The sequence below is a fragment of the Dreissena polymorpha genome, chromosome 13, assembly GCF_020536995.1.
Source record: "Dreissena polymorpha isolate Duluth1 chromosome 13, UMN_Dpol_1.0, whole genome shotgun sequence".
Classification (NCBI taxonomy): Eukaryota; Metazoa; Mollusca; class Bivalvia; order Myida; family Dreissenidae; genus Dreissena; species Dreissena polymorpha.
The window spans coordinates 35,149,719-35,163,158 of NC_068367.1; the positions used below are offsets into that span (position 1 = coordinate 35,149,719).

At 35.2% G+C, this 13,440-nt stretch overlaps 2 protein-coding genes across 5 annotated transcripts in view; both read right to left on the reverse strand.

Annotated features, from left to right (window-relative positions):
- LOC127854575 (uncharacterized) overlaps positions 1–6,513 on the reverse strand; it is a 320,519-nt gene extending 314,006 nt beyond the window's left edge. The window contains exon 1 of the mRNA XM_052389638.1: positions 6,230–6,513. The gene's annotated coding sequence lies outside the window, so the exon portion shown is untranslated. The remainder of the gene's footprint in view (positions 1–6,229) is intronic.
- LOC127856544 (uncharacterized) overlaps positions 1–13,440 on the reverse strand; it is a 74,903-nt gene that overhangs the window by 11,549 nt on the left and 49,914 nt on the right. For all 4 annotated transcript variants that reach the window (XR_008038115.1, XR_008038116.1, XM_052392822.1 and 1 more), the window contains exon 4: positions 10,628–10,766. Coding sequence is in view for 2 of the 4 variants with exons in the window: in XM_052392822.1 (XP_052248782.1) it covers positions 10,628–10,766 (139 nt within the window). In the remaining 2 variants the exon portion in view is untranslated. The remainder of the gene's footprint in view (positions 1–10,627; positions 10,767–13,440) is intronic.

Here is a 13,440-nt window from a genome sequence, read left to right on the forward strand (position 1 = left end):
GAATTTTGCTTTGGAAATGGGCCCGTTTAACAGACCAGTAGATATGCCAGGCCAGGTCCTGAATGTAAAATAAATTGTAGCAAAAATCAAAGATCTCAGAACTTGACCAATCTGCCAAGATAAAGCCACGATGACAATTTAAGCGTGTACATTTTAAGTATTTAAAGAAACTGTACAGAAAAAGATCTTATATGAGCTAACTTCCTTTGAAGAATACCTGACTTTTTTGTAACAGTTGCCTCCCTTTGATGGAAAGTCACCAAAATAACTCTTGTGCTTTGTATATACAACATTCATGAATTTTATTAGACCAGAGAGACTGTTTTTGCAGAAAAGCAGAATGAAGAATGGAACTTTATTGATTTTATTAAAAAAAATAGGATCCATAATTGTAAACATAAAGGGCAATAAGCTGCAGGATGCCTCTGACATATGAGCACTGCTCTGTGAAAAGGGGGTTTAATGCATGTCCGTAAAGTGTCATTCCAGAATAGCCTGTGCCATCCACACAGACTTATCAAGGAACAACACTTCCGCCTAAACTGGATTTTTGCAAAGAAGATACTTTCTTTAAATGAAAATTATGATAAAAGCTAAAAGTTTCGTCCCTGATTAAGTGGGACAACACTTTGAGCAAATACATTAAACCCCCTTTTCACAGAGCAGAGCCCATATATAAAATTGATCTAGACAACAAAGCCTCGCTCAGGGGAAATAGGGCATAAAGCTTAAAGAGTCCTACCAGATAAGCATTACAGTCCCCACAGGCTAATCAGGGATGACACTTTCTCCATAACTTGCTCAGCATATTTCATTAAACGAAAATCACCATCAAAAGCAAAAAATGTCGACCCTGATTAGCCTTTGGGGACTACATAGGCTGACCTGGGACAACACTTTGAGCACATGCATTAAACCCCGTTTTCTCAGAGCATGGCTCATATAAAATTGATGTCCCAAATCTAGACTAATGTAACAAACTGTTTTAAATCCAAATTAAAACTTCCTGTTTTAGATCATATACACCTATATGCTTAAGATATAATAAATCAATTAAGATCGACAGACAATACAGTATCCGAGAACGACTGTCCAAAACATATCAAGATAAGTCTTTGGCATATGAAATAAAATATGCCGATCATTTGACTGCAAAAAATAAACAAGAAACCGTCAGAGACGGGTGATGCTCCCCAAAGATTTTTTTGTCACAATACTGACCTATATAATTCTATTATTCAGATAAAAGGAAACGTCTTGAGGGCACAGTAGTTGGGGGGACAAGAATTTTTTTATAGAAAATTTAAAAGGGCCATAACTCTGTGAAAAATCATCCGACCAGAACCCCCTGATAATATGCACATCTTCTCTTGGCAGTGAAGCTTCCCATAAAGTTTCATTGAATTCCGGTCATAAGTTGCTGAGAAATAGCCTGGACAAGAATTGCACTATATGTACAGTTTATGGAAAATTTCAAAAATTTCAAAGGGCCATAACTCTGTGAAAAATCATCCGACCAGAACCCGCTGATAATATGCACATCTCCTCTTGATAGTGAAGCTTACAATTAAGTTTCATTGAATTTCTGTCATTAGTTGCTGAGAAATAGCTCGGACAAGAATTGAACTATATGTACAGTTAATGGAAAATTTCAAAGGGCCATAACTCTGTGAAAAATCATCCGACCAGAACCCGCTGATATTATGCACATCTCCTCTTGGTAGTGAAGCTTCCCATAAAGTTTCATTGAATTCCGGTCATTAGTTGTTGAGAAATAGCTCGGACAAAAATTGTGCACGGATGGACGGACACATGGACGGACGGACAGACGAAGCGGCGACTATATGCTCCCCCCAAAATAAATTTTGGGGGAGCATAAAAACCAGTAACCTAGCAAATAGGCAATCAATATATAACAACAGTTCGGACAATCTCCAAGCAGAGTTGTGGTTCCTTGCTCTCACATACATGTACACATGTAATGTAACCGTTGTGCGAGAGATTGCATTTAGGATAATTGTATGCTTTTCGGAAAGTAGCAAAGAGGTATTTTCAGTAACCGTTCATGTCTGTGTCAGTCATTTACCAATCAGAAATCATTAAATAAAATAGCAGGCAAAATTGGTACCAAGTGCAAATTTCCGGAATGCCGAAGAAATTATAACAATATTCGTTCTCAAAAGATTGCATACTCTAACGAATTCGTCCCTGCCCCCGCCCCCTTTAAAAAAAGCTTTTCGGATTTTACACTGATCTAAAAATTAACCCTGGACAGCTCAAAACAGGATTTGAGGAATAATCCAGATAATTAACACCCCTGAAAGTATTGATTCATAATTATGTGGTCCCCCCAGGTAATCCAGTTTTCCCCAAATGTCAAGACCACACCAAAATTGAATACCTTTTTCAGTAAAAATCAAATAGCTGAAATTATAGTTTCCCAGAGATTTGTGTAATAAGTATTGTACTCTATTAAAAGTTTTGTCACATAATTTCCCTGCAATAGAATCCAATAGGCTTCACACAACTGTCATGTCATTATTTTAGACGGAAGGGCGTTGGGCCGAAATTTGATAGAAACTGTACAATTCACTGATAAAGCCACCCACAATAAGGTCAACAAAGAGACATTACAACATCCTTATTGAGGAAGTTTTCACAGGTAACCTGCAAATATTTTGAACTTCAAGTTTGAAACATCCTAATTGAAGTGTGCAAAAGACATTAATCATCTACTAAATAGTGGCTTATACGAAATACAGAAAGAAAATTTCCAAAATGAGCGAGACAGCATGATATTCTTTTGAAGGCGTAAAGTAGCTTGAATGCACACAGTAGTGAGGTAATATTAAATGTTATTATAACTATGCACACACCATTTTCATAGACAGGTTAAGTTTTGGATGAAGTGATTTAATTGAAGCAAAATATTTTTTGGAGGGTTCTTTCATTCGCCTTTTAACTGTTTATCAAGTCCATGATTGGGCAAATGATTTAAAACAAGTATGCACAAGAGTGCCAAACTGTCACAAGATACGCCCGTTCGAAGGTTTTGGACACCATGCTCAATGCTTGAAAGTGTCCTCAAGACCTAGTTATTGACCCGGCATGACCCATATTTGAACTTGACCTAGATATCACTTAGATGTAACATCTGACTAAATTTGGTGAAGATCAGATGAAAACTACTTCAATTAAAGAGCGGACAACATGCTTAATGCTTGAAATGCACTATGTGACCTCGTTTTTGACCCGGCATGACCCATGTTCGAACTTGACCTACATATCATCTAGACACAACTTCTGACCAAATTAGGTGAAGATCAGATGAAAACTACTTCAATTAGAGAGGGGACACCATGCTAAATGCTTGAAATGCACTAAGTAACCTCGTGACCTAGTTTTTGACCCGGCATGACCCATATTTGAACTTGACCTACATATCATCTCGACACAACTTCTGACCAAATTTGGTGAAGATCGGATGAATACAATTTGAATTAGAGTCCGGACAAAGTGGCGCCGTTGAAAATGCACTAATTGACCCTATGACCTAGTTTTTGACCCGGCATGACCCATATTCGAACTTGGCCTATATATCAACTAGATGCAACTGCTGACCAAGTTTGGTGAAGATCGGATGAATACAATTTGAAATAGAGTCCGGACAAAGTGGCCCCTTTGAAAATGCACTTATTGACCCTATGACCTAGTTTTTGACCCGGCATGACCCATATTCGAACTTGGCCTAGATATCAACTAGATGCAACTGCTGACCAAGTTTGGTGAAGATCGGATGAATACAATTTGAAATAGAGTCCGGACAAAGTGGCCCCTTTGAAAATGCACTTATTGACCCTATGACCTAGTTTTTGACCCGGCATGACCCATATTCGAACTTGGCCTAGATATCAACTAGATGCAACTGCTGACCAAGTTTGGTGAAGATCGGATGAATACAATTTGAATTAGAGTCCGGACAAAGTGATGCCTTCCGCCCGCCGCCCGCCGCCCGCCGCCAAGGGGTTTCACATAATACGTCCCGTATTTTATACGGGCGTATAAAAAGCAATTTTAGGAATATCTTCCTTTTCATTACTCCAATTACAAGTACATTTTTTATAAATAGAAAAGAATAAATATCTAAGAAAGTTGTTTGTTTTTTCATGAAGAATGATGAAGTAGTGTTTGCAAACAATGTATAATGTACTTTATCTTTATCTATGTAAAAAGCTTCTTTATTTTACTTAATCTGTTAAAATACTTTTAGTATTCAATCCCAAATACTTTTTGAGACTTAAACTAAGCCTATGTGTCAATGCACTGTAAAGAATTTCCTTTGTCTGCCCATTAATATGTAACATAAAACTATATGTCAAAGCCCTTTTAAGCCCCTTTTAAATGCTAAGTCTCCCATCTGTGTGATTAAATAATTATACTATCCTACTCTATATTGACTCAGTAAACAAATCTTGAAATGGTATTTCTACAATTGGTATATCTAAAGTTTCTTGTTTTCTTTCAAATCGGTGTGTCTATAATGCAGAACAGGTAGCTTCTGATAACAAGTTGAATTAGGTAAAGTGCTTCTTTATACTATACAGCATAGCAATAGTCTTGGAAAGAATTTTAGTCGCTTAAACCAACATTCCATACCTTAACACTTTTTACAAAGCCATCATATAAGCATCAAAACTTACGACTTTTTCTTGCTTGTTTAGATTTTGTTATGTCTTTACAGTTCTTTTTTATTGATCAAAAGTGTCTTCAAAGATAATCTTTAATTCTTTGAAGCATATCTTATGGTATACCGGAACAGTACGTTTCTACAAATTGGAAAGCTTCACAAATCTTTTGAAATGATTGCTACTTAATTCAACATACACCGATTTCTTTTTTGCTTTCTTTTAAAACAAGATTTCAATGCGTAAATGAGAGCAAAACCCATGTAAAACTTTGCAAATATTCAAAGGTTACACCTCTTTACAATTGTATTTAAAACATGAACCAACAGCTAATAAATTAGATTACACACTTCAGGACTATCTACTGTATAGGCCTTGGATAGACCAAAACACTTTAAGATGACATGGTTTACGAACAAGCGTTCTGTAAATCACGAATAAAACATTCAATCAATCATTGGATCAGACTCAATTAACATCGGAATACTGATCAGAAGAACTATTTTTAATGCTCAATTTATATATATTTTTTGAGGTCGCAGTGGTGTTATGGATATGGTGTCCACCTTGCGACCGGGATGTCATGGATTCGATCCCCACTGTGAGAGCGTTCTTTAGATCTCCACCAAAGACACCAAGAACTGGTTCTATGCCCAGGAAACGGACTCCAAAGTGTTTCAATAACCTTAAGCTTGTGATGCAATTGAGCTAAAATAAAAAGGGTTTAAACTAACTTCTTGAATTAATTTATCAGGTCATGTGTCAGTTGCTCAATCATGGTTCTAATACAAGGAAGATCTTTGGGGAAAAAAAATAAAATAAAAAAATAACAAAAGATGTGTTCGTCGGAAACACAATGCCCCCTACTGCGCCGCTTTGAAATACAATTTCTATTGATCATTTGGCAGGTATAGAAATCTTCTGCCTTTAAAGCTTATTACGTCCCTTAGATTTTGTCCAATCCTACCCGGGAGGGGGAAGGGGTCTGTAGACAGTCAAAAATGACCAAGTCAGACATCACTGACAACCAAGGCCTGTGGTTTATCAAAGAGATCATAGCCAAAGTTCAAAGTCCACAGGTATGTAATGAACCCTACTATTCACAAATTAGTACAGGAAAGAAATGATAATTATATCATTAAAAAAAACCTTTGACAAATCAATCATTTGAGTTATAAATAATGAAAATAAACAAGATGTGTTTGTGAAACACAATGTCCCCCTATATGATGTTTGACCTTGTAGGATGACCTTGACATTGTGAAGGATGACCTTGACCTTTCACCACTCAAAATGTGCAGCTCCATGAGATACACATGCATGCCAAATATCAAGTTGCTATCTTCAATATTGCAAAAGAATTCATAAAATAAGCGATTTGGGCCACATATATTTGATCTCTGACCTTGAAGGATGACCTTGACCTTTCACCACTCAAAATGTGCAGCTCCATGACATGCACATGCATGCCAAATATCAAGTTGCCATCTTCAATATTGCAAAAGTATTTATTAAATAAGCAATTAGGGCCACATTTATTTGACCTCTGACCTTGAAGGATGACCTTGACCTTGACCTTTCACCACTCAAAATGTGCAGCTCCATGAGATACACATGCATGCCAAATATCAAGTTGCTATCATCAATATTGCAAAAGTATTCATAAAATGAGCGATTTTGGCCACATATATTTGACCTCTGACCTTGAAGGATGACCTTGACCTTTCACCACTCAAAATGTGCAGCTTCATGAGATACACATGCATGCCAAATATGAAGTTGCTATCTTCAATATAGCAAAAGTTATTGCAAAATGTTAAAGTTGTCGCAAACAGACAGACCAACAGACTAACAGACAGACAGGGCAAAAACAATATGTCCCCCACTACTATAGTGGGGGACATAAAAATCTGTACAGTAACTGTGAAAAGAACTTAAATTCTTGATAAGGAAATATATAATCTGAGATTTGTAATTATATAAATTACTTCCCTTGAAAATAATTGTCTCTTACAAATCTCTACTTTTTGTAGCAAATAATTAAAAGCCACTGTGACTGTAGATTCAGCACTCAAAATGTGCAGCTCCATGAGATACACATGCATGTCAAATATCAAGTTGCTATGTTCAATATTGAATAATTATCTCCCTTTAAAGCTTATTACTTCCCTTGGATTTGTATTTTTGACCTTAGACCTTGAAAGATGACCTTGACCTTTAACCACGATGTGTTTGTCAGAAACACAATGCCGCCTACTGCACCGCTTTGATTTATTTAACAAAAATAAATAATTTGGCAGGTCAGATAATTATGCCCATTTAAAGCAAATTACTTCCCTTGGATTTGTTTTTTTAGACCCAGTGACCTAGTTTTTGACCCGGCATGACCCATATTCGAACTTGACCTAGATATAGTCTAGATACAACTTCTGACCAAGTTTTGTAAAGATCGGATGAAAACTATTTGAATTGGAGAGCGGACCGAAAAAGTGTGACAGACAGACTGACTGACAGACAGTGCGAAAACTATATACCCCCTTTTCTTCAAAATGTGGCTTAAAAATTTTAGTCCCTAAAAAATTTAATCAAATTTTATTAGGCTCAAGTTAAGGCCCAGGTGAATTTTGGTCCATTTCAACTTTTATCTTTTATAATATTATACATGAACCTTGAGGTCAAATGCACTATATTTTTGGACCGGTCAGTTCAAATTGCACATTTTTATGACATAATACCCTTAGATAAAGATGCACAATATTTAAAAACCAATCAAAGTCAATGATGTAATTGTAACCTAATGGTAGAGACGCATTTGAAACACTTTAAATCGGACATTATACCTTTATGCTGAGGTGCACTATATTTTTAGTCGATTGCAAATTTTATGACATTATACCTTAAGGTCAATGTGCACTTTATTCAAATTCAAAGTCAAATTAAGGTCAACGTGCCTATATTGTTGGAAAAGTTAAAAATAAAATCAAGATTCAAATCAAAGACTTACATGTTAATGATCAAAATATTAATACAATTATTGATCTCATTATTATTATTTATATTTATTATTTGTATTTATTATTATTGTTGGTCATTATTATTATTATTATTATTACATGTATCTAGTTTTTCATAATACGTTTATGATTAATTATCTCTTTATAAGAATATTTATATTTTCATTATCATTATTACCGTTACAGTGAATTTTACACACGTGTTTCTGGCGCTAATAAGCGTCACTGCCGTTTTAACGTCATGACGTCATTTCCTGTTTATTTGTTTTTTGACGTCATTTTATTATTGTTTTTGTTGAAAAACAGAAAGAAAATGTAGTTAATTTGTTAAAACAAACTTTGAAAAAGCCTATTTAGGCGAAATATATCAGAAAAGAGTGGAATTTGTTCTGTGTAAATTTATATTTATCCCTACTGGATACAAAACTGAGTAGCAAACTATTATTGCCATTATTATTATAATTATTTATTATTATTATCTTGTGTGTTTTTAAAATGTTATAAACATGTATACATGTGTATATATGTGCTATTTATTTGTTGTACTATGTAGTTATTGTGCATGTGCTTGTATATGCTCTTAAACATAAATTGTGTGCTATACTTGTTTTAATATCTTAAAGGGGCCTTTTCACAGATTTTGGCATTTTTTTTACTTATTCATTAAATGCTTTATATTGATAAATGTAAACATTGGATCGTAAAAGCTCCAGTAAAAAATCAAGAAAAAAAATAAAAAAAGGAAAAGAACATTGCCCGGAGCAGGTTTCGAACCAGTGATCCCTGGAGTCCTGCCAGAGTCCTGAAGTAAAAACGCTTTAGCCTACTGAGCTATTCCGCCGAGTACACATTCTTGACATATTTTATACCTTATATAAGCAATCTTCGTAGTTTCACAAAATTTAACGACAAAAACAGAACTCTCCAAATTATTCAATCGTTTCGCGTTGCAACGCTTTATAATTTTTAAGTTTTAAAATCGTCAAAAGATGCATATAATGGCTATATTAGAGCATGGTTAATGTTCAGTATAACTGTTTCCTCACAAATATCATAACTAAAACGAAAACTTACGAATCTGAAACAACTTTTTTCAATTTTGTCAATTTACCAAAGCGTGAAAAGATCCCTTTAAATTTTAATATAGGTCTGCTATGCTTTGTTTGTACAATTTAAAAGTGTATAACATATGTTTTAATTATGAACTAAGCAAAAACAGCTCCAATATAGTTTTTTAGGTATATTTCCCCTTGTCGTATTTGTGTGTAACTTACAAAACATTATGCTTTTAATGAACATTTTTACTTAATTTTGTTTTTTATATGCTTTAAATATGTCCTTAATTGTACTATAAATGCTTATATAATATGCTTAATCTTTCTTTCTTTCAGCTCATTATACACTTGTTATATATATATACAATTGTTTTTTCGGGAAATAGCTCATGAGCTAATGTTTATTGTTATTCACATCCGACGTTAAATAAAGATTCTTGTATGTTGTATCTTGTCAGTTAATCTAGTTCCACAGACAGATCCACATATACCAGGGCTTGTATTCATCAGTTACTCTAGTTCCACAGACAGATCCACATATACCAGGGCTTGTATTCATCAGTTACTCTAGTTCCACAGACAGATCCACATATACCAGGGCTTGTATTCATCAAACAATTCTAAGACTTAAGTCTAAGAATAAAGAATATTCTTTAAATTGGAATATTCAAAAATTGCTTTACTTTTGTGTCGAATTTGTCATTAACCATCTCCATCTACATCATTCTTAATCCTTTGCATCCTGGGAAATTTGTGGTTTTTTAAAATGTCGTCTGCTGAATTTCTAAAATTAGCATTTTCTTCGATTTTTTTTTTCAAAGAATACTATCAGAATAGCAAACAGTTTGGATCCTGATGAGACGCCACATTCCGTGGCATCTTATCTGGATCCAAAATGTTTGCAAAGGCCTTCAAAATTCGGTTCCAGGACTGAAAGAGTTTATGTAAAACATTTTGTAGATGACATAATTGCCAGTGGTAGCCTGTATATATTCAAACGCGGGAAGTATTTTCTCAGTTCTAAGTCTATAATTCTTCATTTTTAAGTCTAAGAACGGGTTGGTGAATACTGCAATTATTTTTTTCAAACCCTTTGTGGAATGGGGTAAGGCTCTTTGGATTTGGGCAAATCAAATACTTACACAAATACTTTAAAATAAGAAAAGTTGTATTTAATATTTTATGAAATTAAATAGCTTAAACTCATAGAGCTAGAAATTAACTAAATGCTGCATTTTATGATAAAAAAATGTTGGAAACCTTCCATTGGGAAATTAAGTAAGTCATTTTGGAAAAATATAAAAAAAATTTTACATTGGGAATGGGGCACAATTTTCGACCAAATTTGATCACATCAAAACCATGCCTAGTCTAGGATTCAATCTGAAAATGGGGTAAGCGATCAATTTTTCCAAGTAAGATGCTTTTAGTTCCACACTGAAGATAACCATATTCTGCCTTTTTGGATTTTAAACTGGCATTTATGATTAGCATATAGGTTCAAATTAATTCAATCCCAGAGACTTGCTGACTTTATACCATCATAGTATATAGGTCAAGATCCACTATATTTTTGGACCATATCAAATTATATCAGTTTGATAATTTTGGACTAATCACTTTATGCCTTAAGGTTGAGATCCACTTTTCTTTTTAACTATTTCAGATAAATGAACGTATATTACTTTTTGGACCGATTACGTAATACCTTAAGGTAGATATGCACGATATCTTGAAACCATATCCAATGCAATGACAGTTTACTATTTTTGGACCGATGACATCGTAATACCTTAAGGTCAAGATGCACTATAGTTTTTTACCATTTTGAAGTCAATGACAATATATTATTTTTTGACCAATGGTGTAATACCTTGAGGTCGAGATGCACTATATTTTTCTCGTGTAGATACACCAGCCCCTCTAGAATCTGAGACATGAGCAGCCGAACATCCGCCTCGTTGAATTTCTCTTCTAGAATACACTCCGTAAACAGCTCGCCACCAGCACAGCTGAAAATATAACGAACCTCCCTCTTGCTATCGGAAAACATGGTTTAACTCTTTCAGTGCTGAAACCGAATATTGAAGGCCTCTGCAAACAGTTTGGATCCAGATGAGACGCCACAGAACGTGGCGTCTCATCAGGATCCAAACTGTTAGCTATTCTGATAGAATTTTTTGAAAAAAATCGAAGAAAATGCTAATTTTAGAAATTCAGCAGACAACATTTTAGCAGATGACAAATTTCCCAGCATGCAAAGGGTTAATGCAAGTGTGTACAGGGTTGTCCCAGATAATCCTGTGCTGACTGCACAGGCTATAATCAGGAAAGAAGCTTTCCGCCTAAACTGGATTTTCGCAAAGAAGAGACTTCCTTTAAACGAAAAATACCATAAAAGCAGAAAGTTTTATCCCTGATTAGCCTGTGCTTTTTTCAGTCCTTAGGACATGGCAAATCAATTGTAATAATCAGTGTAATTATTTTCAGTAACAAAAGAATGAGAGCATAAAAACAAGGTGCAAATACAATATATATTTGCAAATATTTAATTGCAGTCAGAAACAAAAATGTTAATATTTATTTAATTAAAAAAACATTTAAAATTTATTTAATTAAAAAAACAAACAAAACAACAACTTTTTTTTTGAAACCTTTGATGGAAAATTAGTTCAGTCATTTGGGACAAATATATATTTTTTGCAATAATTGGAAATCAGAGGCCAAATTGTGGCTCCAATTTTAAACACAAACAAGGGCTGTCACCATAGGATGACTTATGCCCCCTATAAACACTTGGTAGAAGTTTGAGCTTTTTTTGAAACCTAAACGCAGATTTAGAAACCTAAATGCAAACCCTAAGTTCAAGGTCAAGGTGACAGGGGTCAAAATGTGTGTGCGTATGGAAAAGCCTTGTCCATATACACATGCATGCTAAATATGAAATTGCTATCTGAAGCGACATAGAAGTTATGAGCATTTTTCGAAATCTTAACGCAAAGTGTGAGGGACAGACAGACGGACAGTCCGATCACTATATGCCCTCCTTCAGGGGCATACAAATGTCTTAGAATATCAAAATAAATCAGAAAGCCACATAAACTAGAGATCTGACACCATGTTAATCCTTGAAGTGACCCCGTGACCTAGTTTTTGACCCAGCATGACCCATATTCAAACTTGACCTAGATATTGTCTTGATACAACTTCTGACTAAGTTTGGTAAAGATCAGATGAAAACTACTTCAATTAGAGAGCGGACAACATGATAAATCCTTGAAATGCACTAAGTGACCCCGTGACCTAGTTTTTGACCCGGCATGACCCATATTCGAACTTGACCTAGATATTGTCTAGATACAACTTCTGACCAAGTTTGGTAAAGATCAGATGAACAAGATGCGTTTGTGGAACACAATGTCCCCCTATATGACGTTTGACCTTGTAGGATGACCTTGACCTTGTAGGATGACCTTGACCTTGACCCTTCACCACTCAAAATGTGCAGCTCCATGAGATACACATGCATTTCAAATATAAAATTGCTAGCTTCAATATTGCAGAAGTGACATTACATGAGCAATTTTGACCCATATATTTGACCTTGAAGGATGACCTTGACCTTGACCTTTCACCACTAAAAATGTGCAGCTCCATGAGACACATGCATGCCAAATATCAAGTTGCTATCTTCAATATTGCAAAAGTATTCAGAAAATTAGCGGTTTGGGCCACATATATTTGACCTCTGACCTTGAAGGATGACCTTGACCTTGACCTTTCACCACTCTAAATGTGCAGCTCCATGAGATACACATGCATGCCAAATATCAAGTTGCTATCTTCAATATTGCAAAAGTACTCATAAAATGAGCGATTTTGGCCACATATATTTGACATCTGACCTTGAAGGATGACCTTGACCTTTCACCACTCAAAATGTGCAGCTCCATGAGATACACATGCATGCCAAATATCAAGTTGCTATCTTGAATATTGAAATACTGCAAAAGTGTACATTAAATGAGCGATTTTGACCCATATATTTGACCTTTGACCTTGAAGGATGACCTTGACCTTGACCTTTCACCACTCAAAATGTGCAGCTCCATGAGATACATATGCATGCCAAATATCAAGTTGCTATCTTCAATATTGCAAAAATTATTGCAAATGTTAAAGTTGGCGCAAACCAACCAACAGACCAACCAACCAACAGACCAACAGACAGGGCAAAAACAATATGTCCCCCACTACTATAGTGGGGGACATAAAAATACTTCAGTTAGAGAGCGGACACCATGCTAAATCCTTGAAATGCACTAAGTGACCCCGTGACCTTGTTTTTGACCCGGCATGACCCATATTCAAACTTGACCTAGATATTGTCTAGATACAACTTCTGACCAAGTTTGGTAAAGATCAGATGAAAACTATTTGAATTAGAGAGCAGCCACGAAAAGTGTGACAGACTGACGACAGACAGTGCGAAAACTATATACCCCGTTTTCTTCGAAAGGGGGCATAAAAACTCCACTGAAACGTTTGCTATCCCAGATTTTTCTCTAGGAATTAGCATTTTAATTATCAGGACTTTTCCTGGTGTATCTAAGGGTCAGTTAAACAAACCAATTCCCAAAGCAAAATGGTACAAAATAATCCTAATTAAAAAAATCCTCATTGAAA